The sequence below is a fragment of the Taeniopygia guttata genome, chromosome 3 (genome assembly GCF_048771995.1).
Source record: "Taeniopygia guttata chromosome 3, bTaeGut7.mat, whole genome shotgun sequence".
Classification (NCBI taxonomy): domain Eukaryota; kingdom Metazoa; phylum Chordata; class Aves; order Passeriformes; family Estrildidae; genus Taeniopygia; species Taeniopygia guttata.
In genome coordinates, this window is record NC_133027.1 from 46,243,303 (window position 1) to 46,262,805 (window position 19,503).

General features: G+C 44.2%; 1 protein-coding gene across 1 annotated transcript in view; it reads left to right on the forward strand.

Annotated features, from left to right (window-relative positions):
- FOXO3 (forkhead box O3) overlaps positions 1 to 19,503 on the forward strand; it is an 88,933-nt gene that overhangs the window by 64,439 nt on the left and 4,991 nt on the right. Inside the window, exon 2 of the mRNA XM_002192814.7 lies at positions 7,720 to 9,154. Within this exon, the coding sequence (XP_002192850.6) occupies positions 7,720 to 9,120 (1,401 nt within the window). The 3' untranslated portion in view covers positions 9,121 to 9,154. The remainder of the gene's footprint in view (positions 1 to 7,719; positions 9,155 to 19,503) is intronic.

The following is a 19,503-nucleotide window of genomic DNA, read 5'->3' on the forward strand; positions in this document are numbered from 1 at the left end:
AAGTCTGCCTTGCAGTAAAATTGCATTGTTTTCATTAAGGTTGAACTGGATGACCACTGAGGTTTGGGAGAACTCTTCCAGTAGCTTCAACTGCTGGTGGATTGGGGCTGTGCTGACAATAGTAGCTGTTTTTGTGGGTGCTACTGTTACGTACATGTTCAGGTTGATTACTTGTGTGTGCCTGCACTTCTCCAGGGGCTCTGTGGCATGGAGGAGAAATGCAGCGATGCTGTGCTGAAGGAGCTCCACAAATAAAGCATGGTGTTATTGCCAAAGTTTCTACAGTAGCAACACTTGAAATGCTGGGGCTTTCCATTGAGAAACAGTAGGAGAAAATAAAGATGTTATCTGCTGGTCACTCCTGAACAGAAATTACAACTGTTTTAGTCTGGCTCTGCAAAGACCCAGCCCTGTGTGTCCATTGCAGCCTTTTTGTATGCAACTCCTTGGGTTTAAGTTCAATGAGGAGCAACACCTCCCATTTTCTTGCTGACTCTGTTCATGTCCCAGTCGAGCCTGTGATGAATTGCCTTGGGATTTCAGCTTAAAAGAGCAATGCCTCACAGTAAATTCTTGCTCTTAATTAACTTAAATCCTTTTATTTAAATCAACAGTGCTTTTGAATTTTGGGCAGCCACAATATAAAGCAGGTGGAAGGGACTGAAAAAGGTGCCTTTTGACAAGGTGCCCTAGCAACCTCAGTGGCAGTGCCTGCCTTCTGATTCCCAAATCCGATTCTAATGTGGAAAAGCATTGCCATAGCATGCAGAGGATAACACTTTATGTTTTAGGGGACTTCCTATAGCAAAGGGTGCTGAGGTACCTGGCTCCTTACACTGGTCGGGGTGGGGGGTTGCTGGAGAGCCTGACCTTCCTGTTCTGCAGCTGCATTAAAGTATCAGCATTTTCCTTGCACTCTGCTTCCCATCTCCCAACACCCAGTGTAAATGACAACCAGCATGCTCTACTCACAGAAAACAAATGTTATTTATTAGAGTCCTCATGTGGTCAGAGCATGTCTTACTGTAAAATAACTGGAGATTTTTCTGCTAACTGGAAGCATGGTGCTCTGAGGCAATTTCCAGGCAGTGTATATTTTCAGCTAAGTTTTATTTACGTCAGCATAGCAATTTGCAATATCACTGTTTGCAAAGAGCGAGAGGCAGTGGTTGTTTTAACTAGAATTAATTTTTTAAACTTTTCTTACTTTTTTTTTTTTTAAGGAAAAACTTTCAAGTCATGACTCAATTCCCATAGGTCCATGCTTTGTGATGCTTTCCTTTTGAAAGAGCAGGGCACAAACCCTGTTAGTAGGCAGGTCTCTCACTGCCTGCCCTCGTGGCCAGCGCAGCTGGAGGAGCGTGGTGTGCGTGTTGGGGAGGGTTTGTTTTCCCTGTGCTAATCACTTTCTCCTGTTGGAATTTGGCACGGCGCGGTGCCCCGTGTGCGGGACACGGAGGCAGGTCCATATACTGCTCTCCTATCCAAGCCTACACATTTCAGGGGATAAACCTTTTTTGGACTTACTGTTCTCCCAAGCAGCTTAAATCCCTCAAGGCTCTTTTCTTCTGGGGTGCAGAATGATGGGCAGAGGTGCAGGCAGAGGTGATCACAGTGGAAGCCTCTTCTGGTGTTCTTCCCTTACCACCAAGCTCAGAAAACTCCTTTGAAGACAGGAGGAGGAGGGGAAAACACAGAGCCACCCTTCAGATGTGGAGCTGACTTTCTTAAATCTGTGGGATTTTTTTTTTTCCATTTTCCTGAAGGAGGGTGTGCTTGGTAGGGGTGTATCAGAACATGGCTAGGTAGATATTGTCGGAGACTTCTCTTTATGTTTTAGTTCTTGATTTTTCTGTATCTGCAGAGCACCCTCACTACTTTATTAAATGATATGCATTCTTCTGGTTTGCAAAAACTCATGGGAAAGAGGAGTAAATTCTGAGACCACGTTGGGATTTCAGAGTTCTTTGAGAAGAGTAGCACTGCAGCCTTATGCAGCCAAGTAACAAGGGACTGTATGGAACCAATAGATTGGTACTTCCTAAAAATCAGTTTCCCTAGACTTGCAAATCCCTTTCACCAGAAATTCCTATGTACATGCACACAATTGGCAACTTTAGACACTGCATCTGTTTTCTTGTTTACTTGCAACTGATTCTCCTTGGGGACTTTAAAGCAAACAAAATGTAAAATATGTGAAATATAAATGTGGTTGTCCCACTCTGCTCTGCACTGATGCAGTATCCCCTTTAGTCTTATGTGTAGTTTTGGGAACCACAGTATAAAAAAGACATTGAGCAATTATTAGAGAGTGTCCAAAAGAGGGCCACAAGGGCGGGGAAGGGCATTGAGGGGAAGCTCTATGAGGAGCATTTGAGGTCACTTGGTCTGTTCAGCCTGGAGAAAAAAAAGACTGAGGGGAGACCTCACTGCAGTCTGCAACTTTCTCATAAGAGGAGGGGCAGACACTGAGCTCTTCTTAGTGGTGACCAGTGGCAGGACCCAAGAGAATGGCATGATGCTGTGCCAGGGGAGGGTTAGGTTGGATATCAGGAAGAGGTTTTTCACCCTAAGGGTGGTTGGGCTCCCCAGATAAGTGGTCACAGCATCATTTGTCTGAGCTTGGAAAATGCTCTCAGACACATGGTATGACTCTTGGGGTGTCCTGAGCAGGGCTGGGTGTTGGACTTGATGATTCTGATGTGTCCCAACATATTCTGTGATTCTGTGAAAACTGGTAGTTGAAGCAAGTTTTGAGTTACTTCATGAGAAGGCACAGACACTGGTCTGGACAGTTGGGCAAAATGTGTTGAATTATTAACAGACTCCAGTTTCATCAGCCACTGAATGCAAAAAAAGTAGGGTTTTCTTAAAGAAAATAATTTTTGGTGGAAGCTGTCTCTAGGGGTGTTCATCCCAAATGAGATCTGTATGACAACATTTTGAGCAAGATGACATAAGCTGAAAACTGAAATTCAAGTGAGCAAGCAGAGCCATGGAGAAGCTGGACTCCCTCTGTTCAGCTGGAGGCTGATAAGCTGGAGTTATTTTCATGGCTTCTTTTCAGTGGTGTTAGATCTGATGCCTTTCTCTGCTGCATGGCTACCATACAACTTCATATGGTGGAATAAAAACATTATATATGTTAATACAGGATAAAATAATGTGTAATTCTCCCAAGTGAGCGTTAGCAGAATTTATGGGTCTGCAGCTAGTGTTTGTTTTTCTCCCACCATGTCTTAATATCCCATTTGTTAAACTACTGCTTTTGATATTTAGCTCTAACTTTAGAGTTTAGGAGCCCATATCTGAAATTGCAAATTTGCTACTCACTACAAAACACTGAAAGAAAAACAGACCAGCCACCAGCTGCTCCTCATCTTGCTAATCTTCAGGCTTAAAAAAAAAAAAAAAAAAAAAAAAAAGGGACTTTTAAGAGTTAAGTTACACAACTCTCATTTTATTTTTAAAGCAAGTGGATTCCTTGTTGCGTTGTCGAGGATGATAAATTGATACCACATGTTGCTTCCAGACAAAAAAGACTCTGTACTGCAGTGGAAGCACTTGCAGCTGGTGTCTGAGTTAGTGGATAGGCTCCACAAGGTAAACACTGCTTGGAAGAAGCTGAAATGGGCACAGGGAAGGCGAATTTTCTCCATTTTAAAAGCTCAAGCATTTGCTGCTGTTGTCTGACCAGGTCTGAGTGTTGAAATAACATGCAGTCCCTGCTTCCTTGGGAGACTCATTCAGTTGTTTGTATCAAATGGGGCACTTTGGAAATGTTGGAGTGTCCTCTCTGTCAGCTTGCCTGTTTGCAGTCTTTTCAAAATATTGAGAGAGACTCGTGTAATTAGGACATGCTAGCTGATCTCGGGGGATTTTCTTGAGCGCAAAATGTAGCTGGAACCCTTGAGGAGTATTAACTGAATAAAATGTGGTGCAGTGGATCAACATTTGTTGAAGTTGAGAGCATGTCCCTGAGTTTGAGGAAAGGGGTGTAAGCCCTGGTATTGCTGCCCTGGCTGTTCTGAGCACCCAGCTCACCCTTTCTCCTGGTGCCAAGGGAGGACAGCAGCACTGCTTGCCTGTGGCACTGCACCATCGTCTGCTCACACCAGTTTTGCCCAGTCTCATGTGTTCCTCTGCCCTGAGTCTTCCTTGTCTCCAGGGATAGTCCCTCTTCCTGCAGGAACACTTTCAAAGGGGACTTCAACCCAGCTGGTCTGGCCTTAGGGCAGTACATGATGCTCTAGGTGTTATCTGCAGGAACCTCAGTCTTCTGGTGTTCAGTGGAGCGCATGACATTCTTCAAATCCAATATAAATAGTAACACTAATAAAGGGAGGAGCTCATCATATTTCGTTTTTTGCTCTGCTCAAGTACAGTCCATATGTTGTACACATCGGTGGTATCCGAGCTGTCTGCAGCCTGGCTAGCGTCTCTCCCATCTACATATGGTCTCCAGGACAGATGATGGAAGTTCCTTTATGGATCTTTTAAAGTTTCTCATTGCATTTTGGCATGGAAAAATGTGTTAACTTTCCATCATCATGGCCTAATTCATCTCCCGCATAAGTCAAAGACAAATCCCCATTAATTTCATCAGCAGTGGGTTCAAATGATAAACTGTATTTTCTTTGCTTCCCCACCTCTTTTGTGGTTTGTTGCATGGTCATATATTAGTAATGCACGTAGCTGTGAGCAGAGATTGTCCCCGTATACTTTCCTGTCTTTTAAGCAGATGGGAATATTTTTTGACAGCTCAGAAAACAGGTAGAAAATACAGTTATTTCCATCCAGATTGCCACCTGGTAGCACAGTGCAACAGCTTTTACTGATGTGAGTTGTCAATCCTGGTGGCTTCCGCAGCAAAACTTGCATGAGAAAGGATAATAGGATCCAGCCTTAATTTGATTTGGCAGGGCACCCAACAGGAGGAGAAACCAAAAAGCTCAGATACTGTTGCTGAAGAGGTTAGTGGGGGAGGTTACGTGAAAGAAGTGGGTTTTAAGGCAGTGTTTGAACAGAGGGTGGAGATGGGGTACACAAAAATAAATTAGCCCACAGTTATGCTTAAGAAAATCTTCCTGCAGAAGAAAAGCAAAGAAAAACAGAAGCAGGATTGTAAGTGGCATAGTGTTTAATGTAAAGGAAAACAAACTGCTTGGATTTTTTATAACTACCAATTTTCAATGCAGAAGGATTATTTCATTCTTTTATTATTTGTGTAAAACCGACACTGAGAAAAAATATATAATAAGAAGAAAATTACACATGTGCACATACATATCCACACATGAAGGAGTCCTCATCCTGAAAGGTGCCTCAGTCTCACAGTTTTACTATTTAGGATTTTTCATGGTTTTAGGCCAAATACTTTCATACTATGGATACCAGCAGCAGAAATAAGCCCTTTTATGAGAATACATTAGGCTGAAAGCTGTTAGCTGCTGGCACTTTGGCTGAGTGTTTTTATATCTGAAGGTGTGCATGGCATGCTACATGTGCCACCTCAGGTGTTTCTCCTCTCTAAGATTTATTTTTCATTAGCAAGAGTCATGATGCCATGTATTCTTATACACAGCATTTTTAGGTGGGGAACAGCATGGTTTGTATGGCTTTTGAAGCCTGGTGTGGACTTTGAATGGAGAAATCCCCATGCAGATGTTCTCACAAGTGGTTGTCCATAGAAATTACAGGGACCGAGGGTGAGAGCTACCTGCAGAGATACAGTAGAAGCTGGAATATCAAGAAAGGCTATTTTTAAAAAAAAACATTGGCTCTCCAGCCAGTTTTACAGGGAGAAACCTGAGAAAGTAAGGAGTGGTAGCTAGTTTTTAGAAGTTAGACTGTTGCCACACTCAAAATATTATTAAAATGCCATCAGTTAAACAATAAAAAGCTTTTTCCCTCCTTAGACTGAAGAATTATTATGGTGCAACTCAATCCACCGTATTTTGATGGCATGATAGTCCCTCAGAAATGGACATGTTTATAGCTGAGGCACCGACCCAAACTTCTCTTGGGCATGTCAGCAAAGTCTGATCAGTTGCTTTGTGTAAATTGTTTAAAACATAACAGTTGCTGTTTTGAAGCGTGGTCCATATGATTTCTCTTTTCATTAAGTGATAATCACAACCACGTCTGCTGTCTGCGTGCGAGAACTTCAGGCATGTTTTCCATTTCACAATCTGACAAAGACCACAAAGCAGTGGGAAAAGAAGGGCATTTTATACTGAAAAGAATGGTTTAAAAAAAAGCTGGACTGTACTTTATATGTATCTCAAGTTTATTTATGTCAAGCATTCATGTTTCTTAAGGATGCGAATATCGAGGTGCTGGTGAATGATTTGTTGATTGATTCATTCTTGGCCTATTTAAATCTGGAGTTTCTTCAGCTTTTTGTAAATGAAGAGCACTTGTTCTGAATTGTGTTATGGTCTTGCTGACTGTGTGTTTTTAAAAGATGTTGATAGGACAAATGTGATTTTATCCTTTTCATAGATACACCTGGTAATTGCCAAAATTTAAAAAAAAGAACTCTGCACTCTTTAAGCTTAGAGGAATAGCCCAAGGGGTTTCTCAAAGGAATATGGGATAGCTCCAAAAATCATTTGATTTCCACAGGGGAAAAAAATGTTGGTTTACCAAACCTGGAAGCATTCACACTAACAAATACTATTTGCTTTTCCTTTCTTTGATCCATATTTTAAGCACAAGATCAGCAGGATGAGTGGAGTGAAATTTTCATCTCTGTTATTTTGGTTTAAATCTGGTGCTGTTTCTCTGGGGGTACCATGGGCTGGTTTTCTTAGGCTCTTGCTGATTCTGAGGTGGTTATCATCGGTTTGAGCCAACATGGTGTTTGGGCAGTTCGATGCTGCTGACTAGTGCGAGCAGGTAGGGTGCAAGAGCAAGCTGTGCAGGCTCCCCTGAGAGCCCTGTACTCCATAGCATCCTGTACAGCACAGAGTATCCGGCTGTGTACAGCAGCTTCATACAGCTCTGTATCCAGCAGCTTACAGGGACAGGGATATCATTGCATACCGTGTCACGTCATGTTTTGAAGACTGTGCAGATACTATGGCGAGGGGACAGCTGGCCAGCTACTGCCGTATGGGCGTAATTCTGGTGCCTCTAATCAAGAGAGAAAGTACAGCTTAGTCATGCACAGCGTGCCTGTGGGAGAGGAGCAACAGCACTTGCAGTTTTCTCAGGAACTATTATAACAAATATACAGCACACGTGCCCATGAAGAATTAAAAAGACATTTGCAGAGGCTACAATGAGTGTGACTATCCCTCCAGCTAGATTTTTGCTGTGCCTTTGCAGTTTTTATTTCAAGGAACTGATGGCAAGATTACTGATAGTAATAGTTAGTCCTGAGTAAAAAGTAAGGGAGAAACATCTAGCTCCTTTCTAGCAGGAATGTCATTCTCCTTTTCTTAGGATGAAGCTTTTAGGGATGTGGAGATGGGCATAAGGAATGCACAACTAGTACAAGCTTGGGGCTTGCTTTACAGCAGGACGCTGCCTTGCCACAGTCACACGCCAGTTCTCCATTTCCAGCACCAGAGAAATTCATGGAGATGTCCAGGAGGGTCCAGTGATTTTATTCATGTTGCTGTTATCGTGGGATGTTGGTTTAATGATTGAGATTTGGCTTGTAAAAGAAGTGGGGTGCCAGTCTTGATGCTTTATTTTCTTCTTTTCCTGCAGAATTCGATCCGGCACAACTTGTCACTCCATAGCCGATTTGTCAGGGTGCAGAATGAAGGCACCGGGAAAAGCTCTTGGTGGATGATCAATCCAGATGGTGGAAAAGGCGGCAAGGCGCCCCGGCGACGCGCTGTGTCAATGGACAACAGCAACAAGTACACCAAGAGCAGAGGGAGGGCAGCAAAGAAAAAGGCAGCCCTGCAGACAGCCCAGGAGACGAGTGAGGACAGCCCTACCCAGCTCTCCAAATGGCCAGGGAGTCCCACCTCCCGCAGCAGCGATGAGCTGGATGCATGGACAGATTTTCGCTCCCGTACAAATTCAAATGCCAGTACGATCAGTGGCCGCTTGTCACCAATTTTGGCAAGCACCGAGCTCGATGATGTTCAAGATGATGATGCTCCACTTTCTCCCATGCTGTACAGTAGTCCATCGAGCTTGTCCCCATCGGTAAACAAACCATGTACTGTGGAGTTGCCTAGGTTGACTGATATGGCTGGGACAATGAACTTGAATGATGGACTGACTGATAACCTCATGGATGATCTCTTGGACAATATAACACTCCCTCCCTCCCAGCAGTCACCCACAGGAGGGATAATGCAGAGAAGCTCCAGTTTTCCTTATGGTTCCAAAGGTTCAGGGCTGGGCTCCCCATCAAGTAGTTTCAACAATGCTGTGTTTGGGCCGTCGTCCCTGAATTCCCTCCGCCAGTCACCCATGCAGACAATTCAGGAGAACAAGCAGGCCACCTTCTCTTCCATTTCTCATTACAACAACCAGACGCTGCAGGATCTCCTCACCTCTGATGCGCTTAGTCACAGCGATGTCATGATGACACAGTCTGACCCACTCATGTCACAAGCCAGCACGGCTGTGTCCGCCCAGAATTCCCGCAGGAATATAATGCTCCGCAACGACCCCATGATGTCGTTTGCCGCACAGTCCAGCCAGGGCGGTCTGGTCAATCAGAACCTGTCCCATCACCAGCACCAGTCCCACAACTCCTCTCTTAGTGGCAGCCGTGCCTTGTCCAATTCCATCAGTAACATAGGCTTGAGTGACTCCAGCAGCTTGGGATCCAGCAAACATCAGCAGTCATCTGTCAATCAGTCTATGCAAACACTTTCTGACCCGCTGTCAGGCTCCTCTTTGTACTCCTCTAGCGTGAACCTCCCGGTCATGGGACATGAGAAATTCCCGAGTGACTTGGACCTGGATATTTTCAATGGCAGCCTGGAGTGTGACATGGAGTCCATTATCCGCAGTGAACTCATGGATGCCGATGGGCTGGATTTTAACTTTGATTCCCTCATCTCAGCTCAGAACGTTGTCAGTCTGAATGTGGGGAACTTCACTGGTGCTAAACAGGCTTCATCACAGAGTTGGGTACCAGGCTGAAGGATCTTTGAGAACAGGGAAAACGGGCAAACAGGTCAGTGCCCGTGATGTGGTAAAATGATTGGTTCCTTAGTTTTATTGGAGTTTGCACCGAACCCTTAATAGTTAGTGCACACTAATAATAGTAATTTGGCTTCTGATGGCTTGCTGTGTGTTGGTATGCAACAGGCACAACCAAGAAACGTGGAGGTGTGGAGGGAAACGAGGCTAAGCTATAAAAGCTGCTTGACTGCAACACTGTTGATCACGCATCTGGTGTTCAGCGCCCTTCTTAATTTAGGCATGAGAAATGTTAATCACAAATCAGGCAAACCAAGGTGGAATATTTGTGGTTTTTAGGAATCACAGAGCTCTAGCTCGTCTTCTTTGAAGTCACAACAGATGGATTCCCTCTTGCAGCTGAAGCCACATGTAGCCAAGCTGTGTTACACAGGGATGGGGCGAGGGACTCTGCAGTCAGTGGAGCAGTGTTGCTGTGGGGGAGGAGGAAGCGTGTCTTTGCAAGATCAGAGCACTCACTTGGGATCAGGTGTGTGGGACAGATCTGGGCAGAATAGGAGTTGTGCTGATTCTGCTGATCTGCTGTGGCATAGCAACACTAGCAAAGTTGTTAGGGTTGCTTTTTCGTAAAATTGTATTTCTTGGCCAAAAAAAAGGTATCAAATGGAGCAATGATATATTGATGGGATCCTGGTCTCAGGAATGTCCTGGTCTACTTACTGTTTTAAGTATGCAATAACTGTTTTCCTCCTCTCCCTGCCCCTGAATGGGGTAGGTATCTTTTTCTTTTGAACTCCTCCAAGAGAATATCTGGAGATTTGGGTTTTGACATAGGTGTTTTTTAAATGTTAACTTCTTCAGATTAATTTTTTTTCCAGATTAATTTTTTTCCATTGCTTTTTTTCCACAGCTGGGGACTTGTAATCATTATTTCTGTCATTCTTTTGTGATTCTTCAGGATCCTGCCCATACCTCTGCCTGCTCACACATACATATTCCCTGACTCATAGGGCAGGTGCCACACAAAGTGCCCTTTCTCCTTTGTTTATTTATTAGTATAGGGGAATAAATTTCAAAATGTAGTAGGATAAAAGGTTAGCTATAAATTATTGAAAGTGTACTATTAACTTCAGAATAGTATGTAGAGCATCTCAGTAGTGAGGTTAAATGAGGCATTCATGCAGTTTACAGCTTACTTCAAGCTTTCTTATTTTCCAAGTGATGGACAGAAAGGAGTCAGTGTCCTTTGACTTTACAGTGCATAATTTACCCCTTTCATCTTTAATTAAGTTTTCATTCACTATTTCACAGTTAAATGTTCAAGGGGAAGCTTTGTGGTAGGTGAGCAGCAGGGGTGAACCTGGAGAATGTCATTCTGTTTCCTGTGTGTAGGGAGCACCTCAGGAGATGTGCTGTGGTCTGCTGTCTGTGAGGGAGAACAAGACTGCCCAGGCAGCCTCCTTTCAGTCAATCTGCAAAGCTGCCCTGCTCTGATGGAGTTCTTGGTGTGCACAGTCCTTTCTCTGTCAGTGCAAGGATTTCCTCTGGTTCTTGCACATCTTCTGTCTTTTAGCAAGAGCACTGCAGTGCACAGCCAGGAAACGGGCTGTGGAGAAGGGCTGTAGAGGATGCTGCGTCCCAGGGATCCTGAGCAAGGCAGCAACTTGGCAATACCAGGCCCACAGATGAATTTTGGGGTTTCTTCAGTTCTGGTACAGGAGAATTTAGGAAAAGAAAGAGGGAAAAAACAGAATTGATTCAAGGTTGAGGAAGCAAAAGTTTGTAGCAGGTCATGCTTGCTGAACAGTTCTCTCTTCCTTCAGGTGCATGAGCTGCTTGGATTTAAAAACCTTATTTGCATGATGTAAAAAAACCAGCTGTAGGGACTTTATTGCTGTGCAACATCCAAAAGTACAATCTGTCAAATGGGTCCTGAAAAGTAGGTGTTATTGATGGTCTTGCTTGACACAGGCAAACAGGGCAGCCTCTTGCTTCCATAGCTTCACGTGCTGTGTGTAGGTAGCAGCCATAGCAGCCACCATGGGGGACTTGCATGGGCAGCATGGAGAAGACACAACACCCCACCTCCTCGCTGATGCTCGCTGCTGCCTCTTCACCCCAGCCTCTGGCATCTATGAAAAGCATAGCTGCCATGATCTTTTTCAGGCTGCTCCCTCTGAATAAAGGAACTGACACATCTGTGTGAGCGGAGTCTCATTGCAGAGGACAGATTTATTAACGAGACAGCTCTCCTCAGTGGATTACTGTCCAGTTGTCTGTGGAAGCCTCTCTCCCTCTCCCTGACAAGTGGACCAGCTGCTGTGGGGTGCCTCTGGTATCAGGTGCAAGCACAGATGATTTCTGCTGAGCTGGTTCATCACGCACCCTTCCTCATCTGTTAAGCAGCGCTGTTTGAGAGTCTGCCTCCCTGAGAGCATCTTGTGTTTTGATAGGGGCTTCTCGCATGACATCAGATGCAATCATTCTGAATTGCTTTTCTTGGTTACTCTCCACTGCAGCAGTAGAGATCGCTGAATTAAAATCTTCTCTCAGCAATGTTCATGACCCCAGTAATGAATCCTTACAAGCCCAAAGACTGGAGAACACTTTCGGCAGAGCAGCCTGGCAATTGCTTATGCTAAATCCATTTCACTAGGGTAGCCAGGTGTGTTTTGCAGGCAGGCAAAAGCAGTTACAGTAGATTATTGGCATACCTAGTGACTGCTGTGTTTTCTATTAAAAATAAGAGAAACATTGGAGTCAGTTTTCAGGAAGAAAAGAAAGAAGGCAAATACACAGATATTTAATTTATACATACTTAGGTATAGAGGGAGGTTTACTTTGGAAAAAAATCAACTCCAGTTTCTTCATAGGGAAATTAAAAAACCCTGCATGAGATGCCACTGTTGCAGGTTTAGTGGCTGTGCACGTTTGCTGCACGCAAGCCTGTGCCTGGTCCTTGCAAAGAGCCCTGCTCAATCTCCATCAACCTGTGCCCATGAGGCTGCCCAGGCCCAGCCTTTCAGAGGGCCCTCATTGAGCCATATAGATGAATTTGGGTTTGGTTTGGTTATTTTTCTCTTACAAGAAGGAATAGAGAAAATCAATTTTTTTTCTTGCTTTATTCACTCAGCCATAATTTTTTCCACTTATACTGCCTGGGGCCTCTGTTCCTCTCCCTCTACCTGCTTTCCAAAAGCACTGGATAATGTCCTCCACCCACTCAGATAATCATCACCTTGGTATTTCAGCAGGTTTAGCAATAAATAGACATCACTATTCCCTCATCTGTCTCTAGAATACCTTTTATTTTGAAATTAATGGGTCCTTCTCTTAGTCTGGGATTCCCACAACTCTGCACTTTGCTCCGGGGTCTGTCTCACCTGGCAAGTTCAAAGGGACTTGGCTTTTGCCAAAGCGTAATCCCAAAAGAGAGCATCAGGAAAGACTATTCAGGACATGCTGCCTGGAAGGGCAGGAGCTGGTGAGCAGTTGCTGCATGTGCAAACATTTTCTCCAGCACCAAAACTCATCCAAGAAGTTGCTTTTATCTGGATTGTTTCAGTGATCCAGTTTACAATGGCAGCAGTGCTGTCAGGGTTGGGCATGGACAGCCCAACCCTGACAGCATGGGCAGGGCAAGAACTTCTTGAGTTGGTGTCATAGTCTGAAAAACTCATCTAAGCTGCATCTTCTGAAAGAGATTTCAATGTGTCATTTATGTGGGTGCCTCTGGGCTCTGTAACAGAGCTGTGCTGGACTCACATTGACTTATTCAAAAATTACATATAAAATACTTGACAGATGAGTTAAAGTCACTCATTTTCCACTAGTATCATCTAGGTCCCACATCTTATTGCAGAATACACAAGCTGTAAATAGCAATGTCACACTTGATGATTAACATCTCTGGTGAAAAAAAATCTTAGGAAACCTAACAAAATGTCTGTTAGTCCTTCATTAGCCCGTATCAGCTTGGAATACTTGCCAGTTTGTTAATTGGTGTTCAGCCTGTTTCTGCGTACAATTCATACCTAAGACAAATTGGTCTGAGGGTGACTTCATGTTTACAACACCATCCTAAAAGCAAAAACAGGTAGTTGAAGATCTCTATTTGGATGAAGTTTTGAATCAGAGAGTTCTGCATAGTTTGTCACAAAGAAGATGATTTTTGTTTCCTGCCAGAAAACTTCTGCCCATGAAAGCTGAATTGCTGGACCTCTTACCTGATGACAAGTGACTACCTTAGAACCATAGCTGCACTTCCTGCTCTCTTATTTTCAAAAATGAGCTCTTAGGGATAGGGCTGCCAGGTTTCTTACACAGAGCTAAGGTGGGGTTGTCTGCCTTCAAAAACTTAAAAGAAATTCAAGAGCAGCACATTCTTCTGCTCCACTTCTAGTAGGCTAGTGGTTAAGGTGGTGGCACTTGTAACATTTAAATGTTGTTTCTGCCAGCCCAAGTTTTGAAAGGTGGTTTTGTGACTAGCTGTACTCCACACATGCCATGTTTAGTCTTTGAACAAAAATATCTATGTAGAAAATGTATTTTGTGGGGAACAGGGATCCCTTCAACTCCAAGGAGGGCCTACCCTGAGCAGGCTCCTCAGTGGCTGGGGAACATATCAGTGGCACAGGAAGAAACTCTGTGCTCATGGCTGCTAGGGAGGAGGAGAGGGGTCATTGGGGCAAACCCCATTGGGACTGCCCCCCATGAGGTCCCACTGAAGCTCATCAAAGCCCCTTGCATACAGAGGCCAGTCCTGGACTGGCGGAGATGCTGTGAGCTGTGTGAAGACAGCAGGAGCTGACACACAAACACAATGAATTGCTCACTCCTTCTGGGAGTAGGGCTTTTTTGTTCTGGTATGTTTTCAATCTGGGTTTATTGTTTGGGGTTTTATGAATGCAGGGAAAAGATCTGTAAAAACCAGGATTGGCTCCACGGGCTTGTGTTGTGAGTGTAAAGCAGCTGAAGCCAGGACAGCGGTCTTATCCTGTGGTTTGGGTGTTCTTCTGTTGGTGTTTTATATAGATGTATTTTTTAGAACCTCATGATTTATCATGTGATTCAGCAGCAATAATTAAGCAGAAACTTGCTGTCCCTGTAGATGCTAAGATTACAGGATGACATACTCTCACAGATGACAGCACAAACTGATATTTTTAGAACAGCCCGCATCAACTGGTCTCCCCAGTGCTTTCCTCCTTGGATCAGCAGTGCCCAGGTTTTGTTACAGAATGAGTCTTCGCAAATCTTATGTCTCATGTGAATGAGCCTTAATGATTGTTTAGAGCTGCAGATCAGTGTTGGGCCCTCAATATGTGGTTTGCCTGATAACTGGGCTGGTTACAGGTGGCTTTTCTTTGTTCATTCCTTCCTTTGAGACAGACTTTTAAATAGCCCCCATGAAAGCATATTTTCTTGAAGAAGTGCGTAATAAGAGCTCCTTTTTAGAAACATAGCGTCATGCAGCTGAGGAAAGGTCAGGATCTTTTTTTCATATCAATTGGGCACTCAGCCCAGGTGATGAACTGACAGCTGGAGAGGTTTAAGTCTTTTGTTGATGCCAGCCAAAAAGCCCAGGTACAGTGTGGGCAGTGGGAGTGCATGTTTGAGTAGTACTGTGTGCCAATACACAGTACGAAAGCCAACCTTTCTGTCCTGGCCTGGGGAAGGGGGACGAAGGAAGGAGCCACCCTGGGCTCCTGGCGCCAGTGGTGAAGCATCTCCAGCAGGATGTTCCCATCAGCACTGTCCCCTGAGTGGTGTGTGGGGACTCTGACCCCGTTAAATCAGGTACCTGTGGTGGCTGGTGGGAGTGCCCCGCTCGAGTCCAGTCTGCCAGGGCTGTTTAATCAGCTTTTCCACTCAGATTGCTGCACAGGGTGGCAGTTACGGAGCCTGGCAGAGGGGACATTGCTGAGCAGGAATCGGACGGGGATGCAGCTCGGCTGGCGGAAGCTGCTGTGCAGCCACGGCTGTCTGCCATGACTCCAGGAAAAAGGCCGCGTTTCCCAGATGATGCTGTGGAGAATGCCTTGTGCTTATGCACTTCTACAGTGGAGCGGAATGTCTTGTCCATTGTTCTTCCCTTGCACTGCCTAGTCTCCTGGCTTTTATCTGCATACAAATGTAGATAAAATCTGGGTTTGAGGTAGGATCTTTCCTCTCTTGCCTTTTCTGCTACTTGTAAGTTATAATAGAAGATGTCCTGTCTTTTATCAACATGGTATTTGCCTCATTTTCAATTTACCACAGAGGAAAACAAGAAGATTCCATAGCAGGGAAGATGTTTTTAGAATAGGCTTGGTACCTAGCAAAGAAAAAGAAGCTGTCTGTGAGCACATTCAGAATAATGAGTACATAGCATGTTTCCATAGCACTATAAAACCATAATTCAGGATGTCTCTAGCCATGCAGGTACCTCTCACTCTAAAATGTGACTCTTTTTCTTCCAATTCAAAAATGTAAGCAAAATCCTTCGCTGGTCATGCACAGGTGCAGTAGGTACACACCTTTTTGTGATCCACTGTAGACATCTCCTTCCCAGTGCTCCTTAGTGCTTAAAGAAAGCACAGTTATTCCAACTGATGGGATTTACCCCTAAAAAAAGATGTATTTTGTAAGTATTTTTGGCCTTCTTCATCTAGTCCAGCAGCATCCTGCCTTTAGAGGGCTGTGTTGGACACCTGGGCTGATGTCTCTCAGTCATTGGCAGTGTCACCCATAACTGGCAGGATTTCCATCCCCCTCCTTGGGCTCCTGAGCAAAATGAGGGGATAAAATTGACCAAAAGTTGTCAAATAAGAAACCTGATGACTTTATGGAGAGAAGTTGTCCTGGATCTAAGCTCTCCTGTGTTAGCCAGGGCAGAGGATTAAACCCAGCCTGATGTGATGGTTCTCAACAGCAATTGTCTATCAACAGTACTTGGGCTCAGAGTTTCCTTTTCAACTGTAAAATGGGTAGATGGGACTTTACCCTTTGTGGTAAAGTCCCACAATGGGGCTTTTACTCTTTGTGGGTAAAATGAACTGCCCAGAGGAGCAGTGGATTCTCCTGTGTTGGAAATACTCCATATATTACAGGATCCTGAATAGTCTTACCCAAGGCCCTGCCTTGAACAGAAAGTTGGACAGATGATGCTGGTCCCTTCCAGCCTGGACTTTTATATGGTGCTGTAGAGCAGTGGGATATCAGAATAACCTGCTTATAAATAGTTGTGGCACCTCACTACAGTTCTGGCCTTCTTTCCCAGCGCAGAATAAGAAAATGATCTGCTGTCTTAAGTTACATTTACTTCCAAAATACTTGGTTGTCCTATGGTTTTGCAGTGTTCCTTGGAAGAAGAACAGCAACAGAAGGAAAAGAGACACTTTCGTGCCTTCATGCTTATGCAGCTACAAGCACTGCAACATTTTAGCTCACATAAGTCCTAGTTCAGTGCTGGCATTCTTCCTCTTTACATCCTTCAACCCTTATTCTCTGCCCCCAGTTCTGAGCTGGGAAAAATCTATTTTTATGAGGAGAATTTAAAGAGAAAAAGCAAAGTGGCAACATGCCTGAAAGTTCAGGAAATAAAGCCACATTAAGTTGCCACATCTTTTTTTTTGTCCTTGGGCTTTGTCCTCATACCTCACTGTTGTCCCTCAGCATGGGGCCATCCTGTGGCATCCTCATGCAGTGTCTGTGAAGCCTGTAGGCTGTCACTGTGGCATACATGCTGTGGCATTGGGATTTCCAATTTTTATTGTGCTTGAAATATAAGCCTCGTGCTGTAATTTTGTCATTACAGAAAGACTGGCTACAGAAGTTACCTTTCTTACTTGTTTTTAAGCAAATTCTGTGTGTTTTTCAGTCTTCAGCTGTGAAACTTCAGGCAGAATATTAACTTGTAACCACACATAATCAAGTCTTGTTTTTTGAGCCTCCCCCACTTTGGAGTAGAAGCTCAGTTGCTGGAAGCAATGACAAATTGAAGGGCAGAGGCACCAGAACAAATGCACATCTGTCACTAAAGGACACAAGTTTCCTTGAAAATGTTTGCATCCCAAGTGTCTAGACAGTAAAAGTAGTAACTGGGAATTCCTGTCCTTGGAGAGTTGTTGCAAAGTGGTACCCAGGGAGGACGCTTGTTTTACAGACCTCTAAAAGGTGATATTTTGCAAGATGAGATCCACTCAACAAGCCTCCCCGCCAAATCAGGAGATCCATGTTAGGCTGCCATACAGAGGAGCTGTGTGTTGGCAGTGCAGATTCTTGTATCATAATTGTATAAAGGAGCACACAGCTTTTCTTCCAACAGAAAACCAGAGCAGATTATCTGTGCCCTGCTCTGGGGAGCATTGCTGCGTCACCTTTCTATTCTGAAGAAATGTCCAGTGTCATAATTGGCACCATTGGGAATCAAAGGGAGAAAGTAACAGGTGGCAAATGATTCTTCAGAGCTGCTCTGATGGTGCACAAGCTGGCATGGGGCTTGGGAGTCCAGTTAAGTGATGGAATGATGTGAGACAGAGGTGAAGAAACGTTTTTGCTGGAGGGAAACTAGAACCAGTCAGCTTGGCCACGGAGTAAAATGAGAGTAACGTTTGTAAATGGTCAGTAGCAAGGTAGAGGATGGGAGGGCAGAGAACAGGACAGAAGAAAGGGGCATCTCATCTCCTGCATGACTGTTTGCAAAGCTTTTTAGCAGGGCCTGTTGCAATAGGACAAGGGAAATGGTTTTAAACCAGAAGAGGGTAGGTTTAGATAAAATAAAAGGAAAATGTTTTTTACAATGAGGGTGGTAAAACAACACAACGGGTTGCCTGGTGAGGTGGTGGATGACCCATCCCTGAAACTGCTCCAAGCCAGGTTGGATGGGGCTCTGAACAACGTGATCTAGTTGAAGATGTTCTTGCTCACTTTAGGGGGATTGTACTAGACAATCTATAAGGTCCCTGCCAGCCCAGACCATTCTGTGATTCTGTGATAAATGAAGATATAACTGGACCACTTGTTTCCCTGCCTTCATACAGTTTTCATCGCTGTAGGGTATCTGGCTGCTAAGTCAGGGTAAATAGGCTTTTTGTGGTGAGACAGAAAGCAAGACTGTGTGAATTTGTTAAAAACTTTAACAGGGTAATTTGAAGGCAGGCAGGATAAGACTTTGATATTGCTGTTTTCATTTTTAATCCATTTACAAAGTTCATGTAAGCAGAGCTGTGAAAATGGAACATAGTTTTGTTCTGCTATGTGATGCACACCTCAGCTGTGCATCTGTCTCCAAAATGTTGGCACTGTCTGAAGTACAGTCCCACAAGAAAAAATATTTGGCAGTGCCACTTCCACAAAAGATGCTCAACTTATCCCATCTCCAATTTTTTTCTCATCACTTGGTTTCATAGTATAATACTTCACACAGATTTTGATTTAAACATTAAGCAATACTCCGGTTGTTTATTGGGAATTTCTCTACTCTTTTACTTTTAATAAATAGCTTTATTCAAAGTCAGCAAGACTTCTCACATGTTCCACAGTTAAGCCCATGCTCAACATTAACTGGCAGCTGTCTGAGAGAGAGCTGACTTGCTGGGCTGTGGGACACGAGCCTTGCCTTCAGAGGATGTTGTCCTTTGGGAAGTACCTCATTTCCAGCCCCCTCTGGTGCTCAGGCTTTAAGAAGTAGAGAAATGGGCTTGCACTTGTTTGAGCTGCTTACAAGCCACTAGCCAGGTTTTACTGGGGGCTGCCAGGCCTGTCTGGGTATCTTCTGCTGACCTTGTTACGGCCATCGGGGCACACCAAATGGAGTCATTGGCAGACAGTCACATTAACGAACGGCCAGCGTTAATTTGCCCTTTGAAAATGAAGAAATCAATATGTTGATCCAGTCAGAAATCCCTTTATTCACCAAACAGTCTACCCCAAACCCCTCCACATAATTAAGGTTAAAGCCAAAGTTTGTTTGGGTGAAAGGCACAATCTGTCTGCTCCCTAAGCTGTGCTGAATGAAGTTCTCCCTTAATGGCACAGGGAGCAGCTGTCACGCTGTTGCTCTAATAACCATGAGGCAAAATGATTAAATTTCCATCAATCATTTAGCATTATCAGAACAGGTCATTTTAATAAATTGTTATCATAGGATCAGTGCCTGGCACCTTAGACAGGAGACAGTTTGAGTGATCCTCCTTGCAGTAGATGCCCATCCTGGTTAAAGTTCCACTAAATCCACTATTTTTTGTGAGGATGCCTGTTAGCAGGGTCTTTTGAAAGTAAAGACATTCCTGTAATCAACTCAATGGCTTTTTGGTTTCAAGTGTCCCCTTGTTCTTGAACTGTTTTCAGAAGCCATTTCAAAGCCAGAAGCTACATGCCCAGCAACACAGGGAAGTCTAC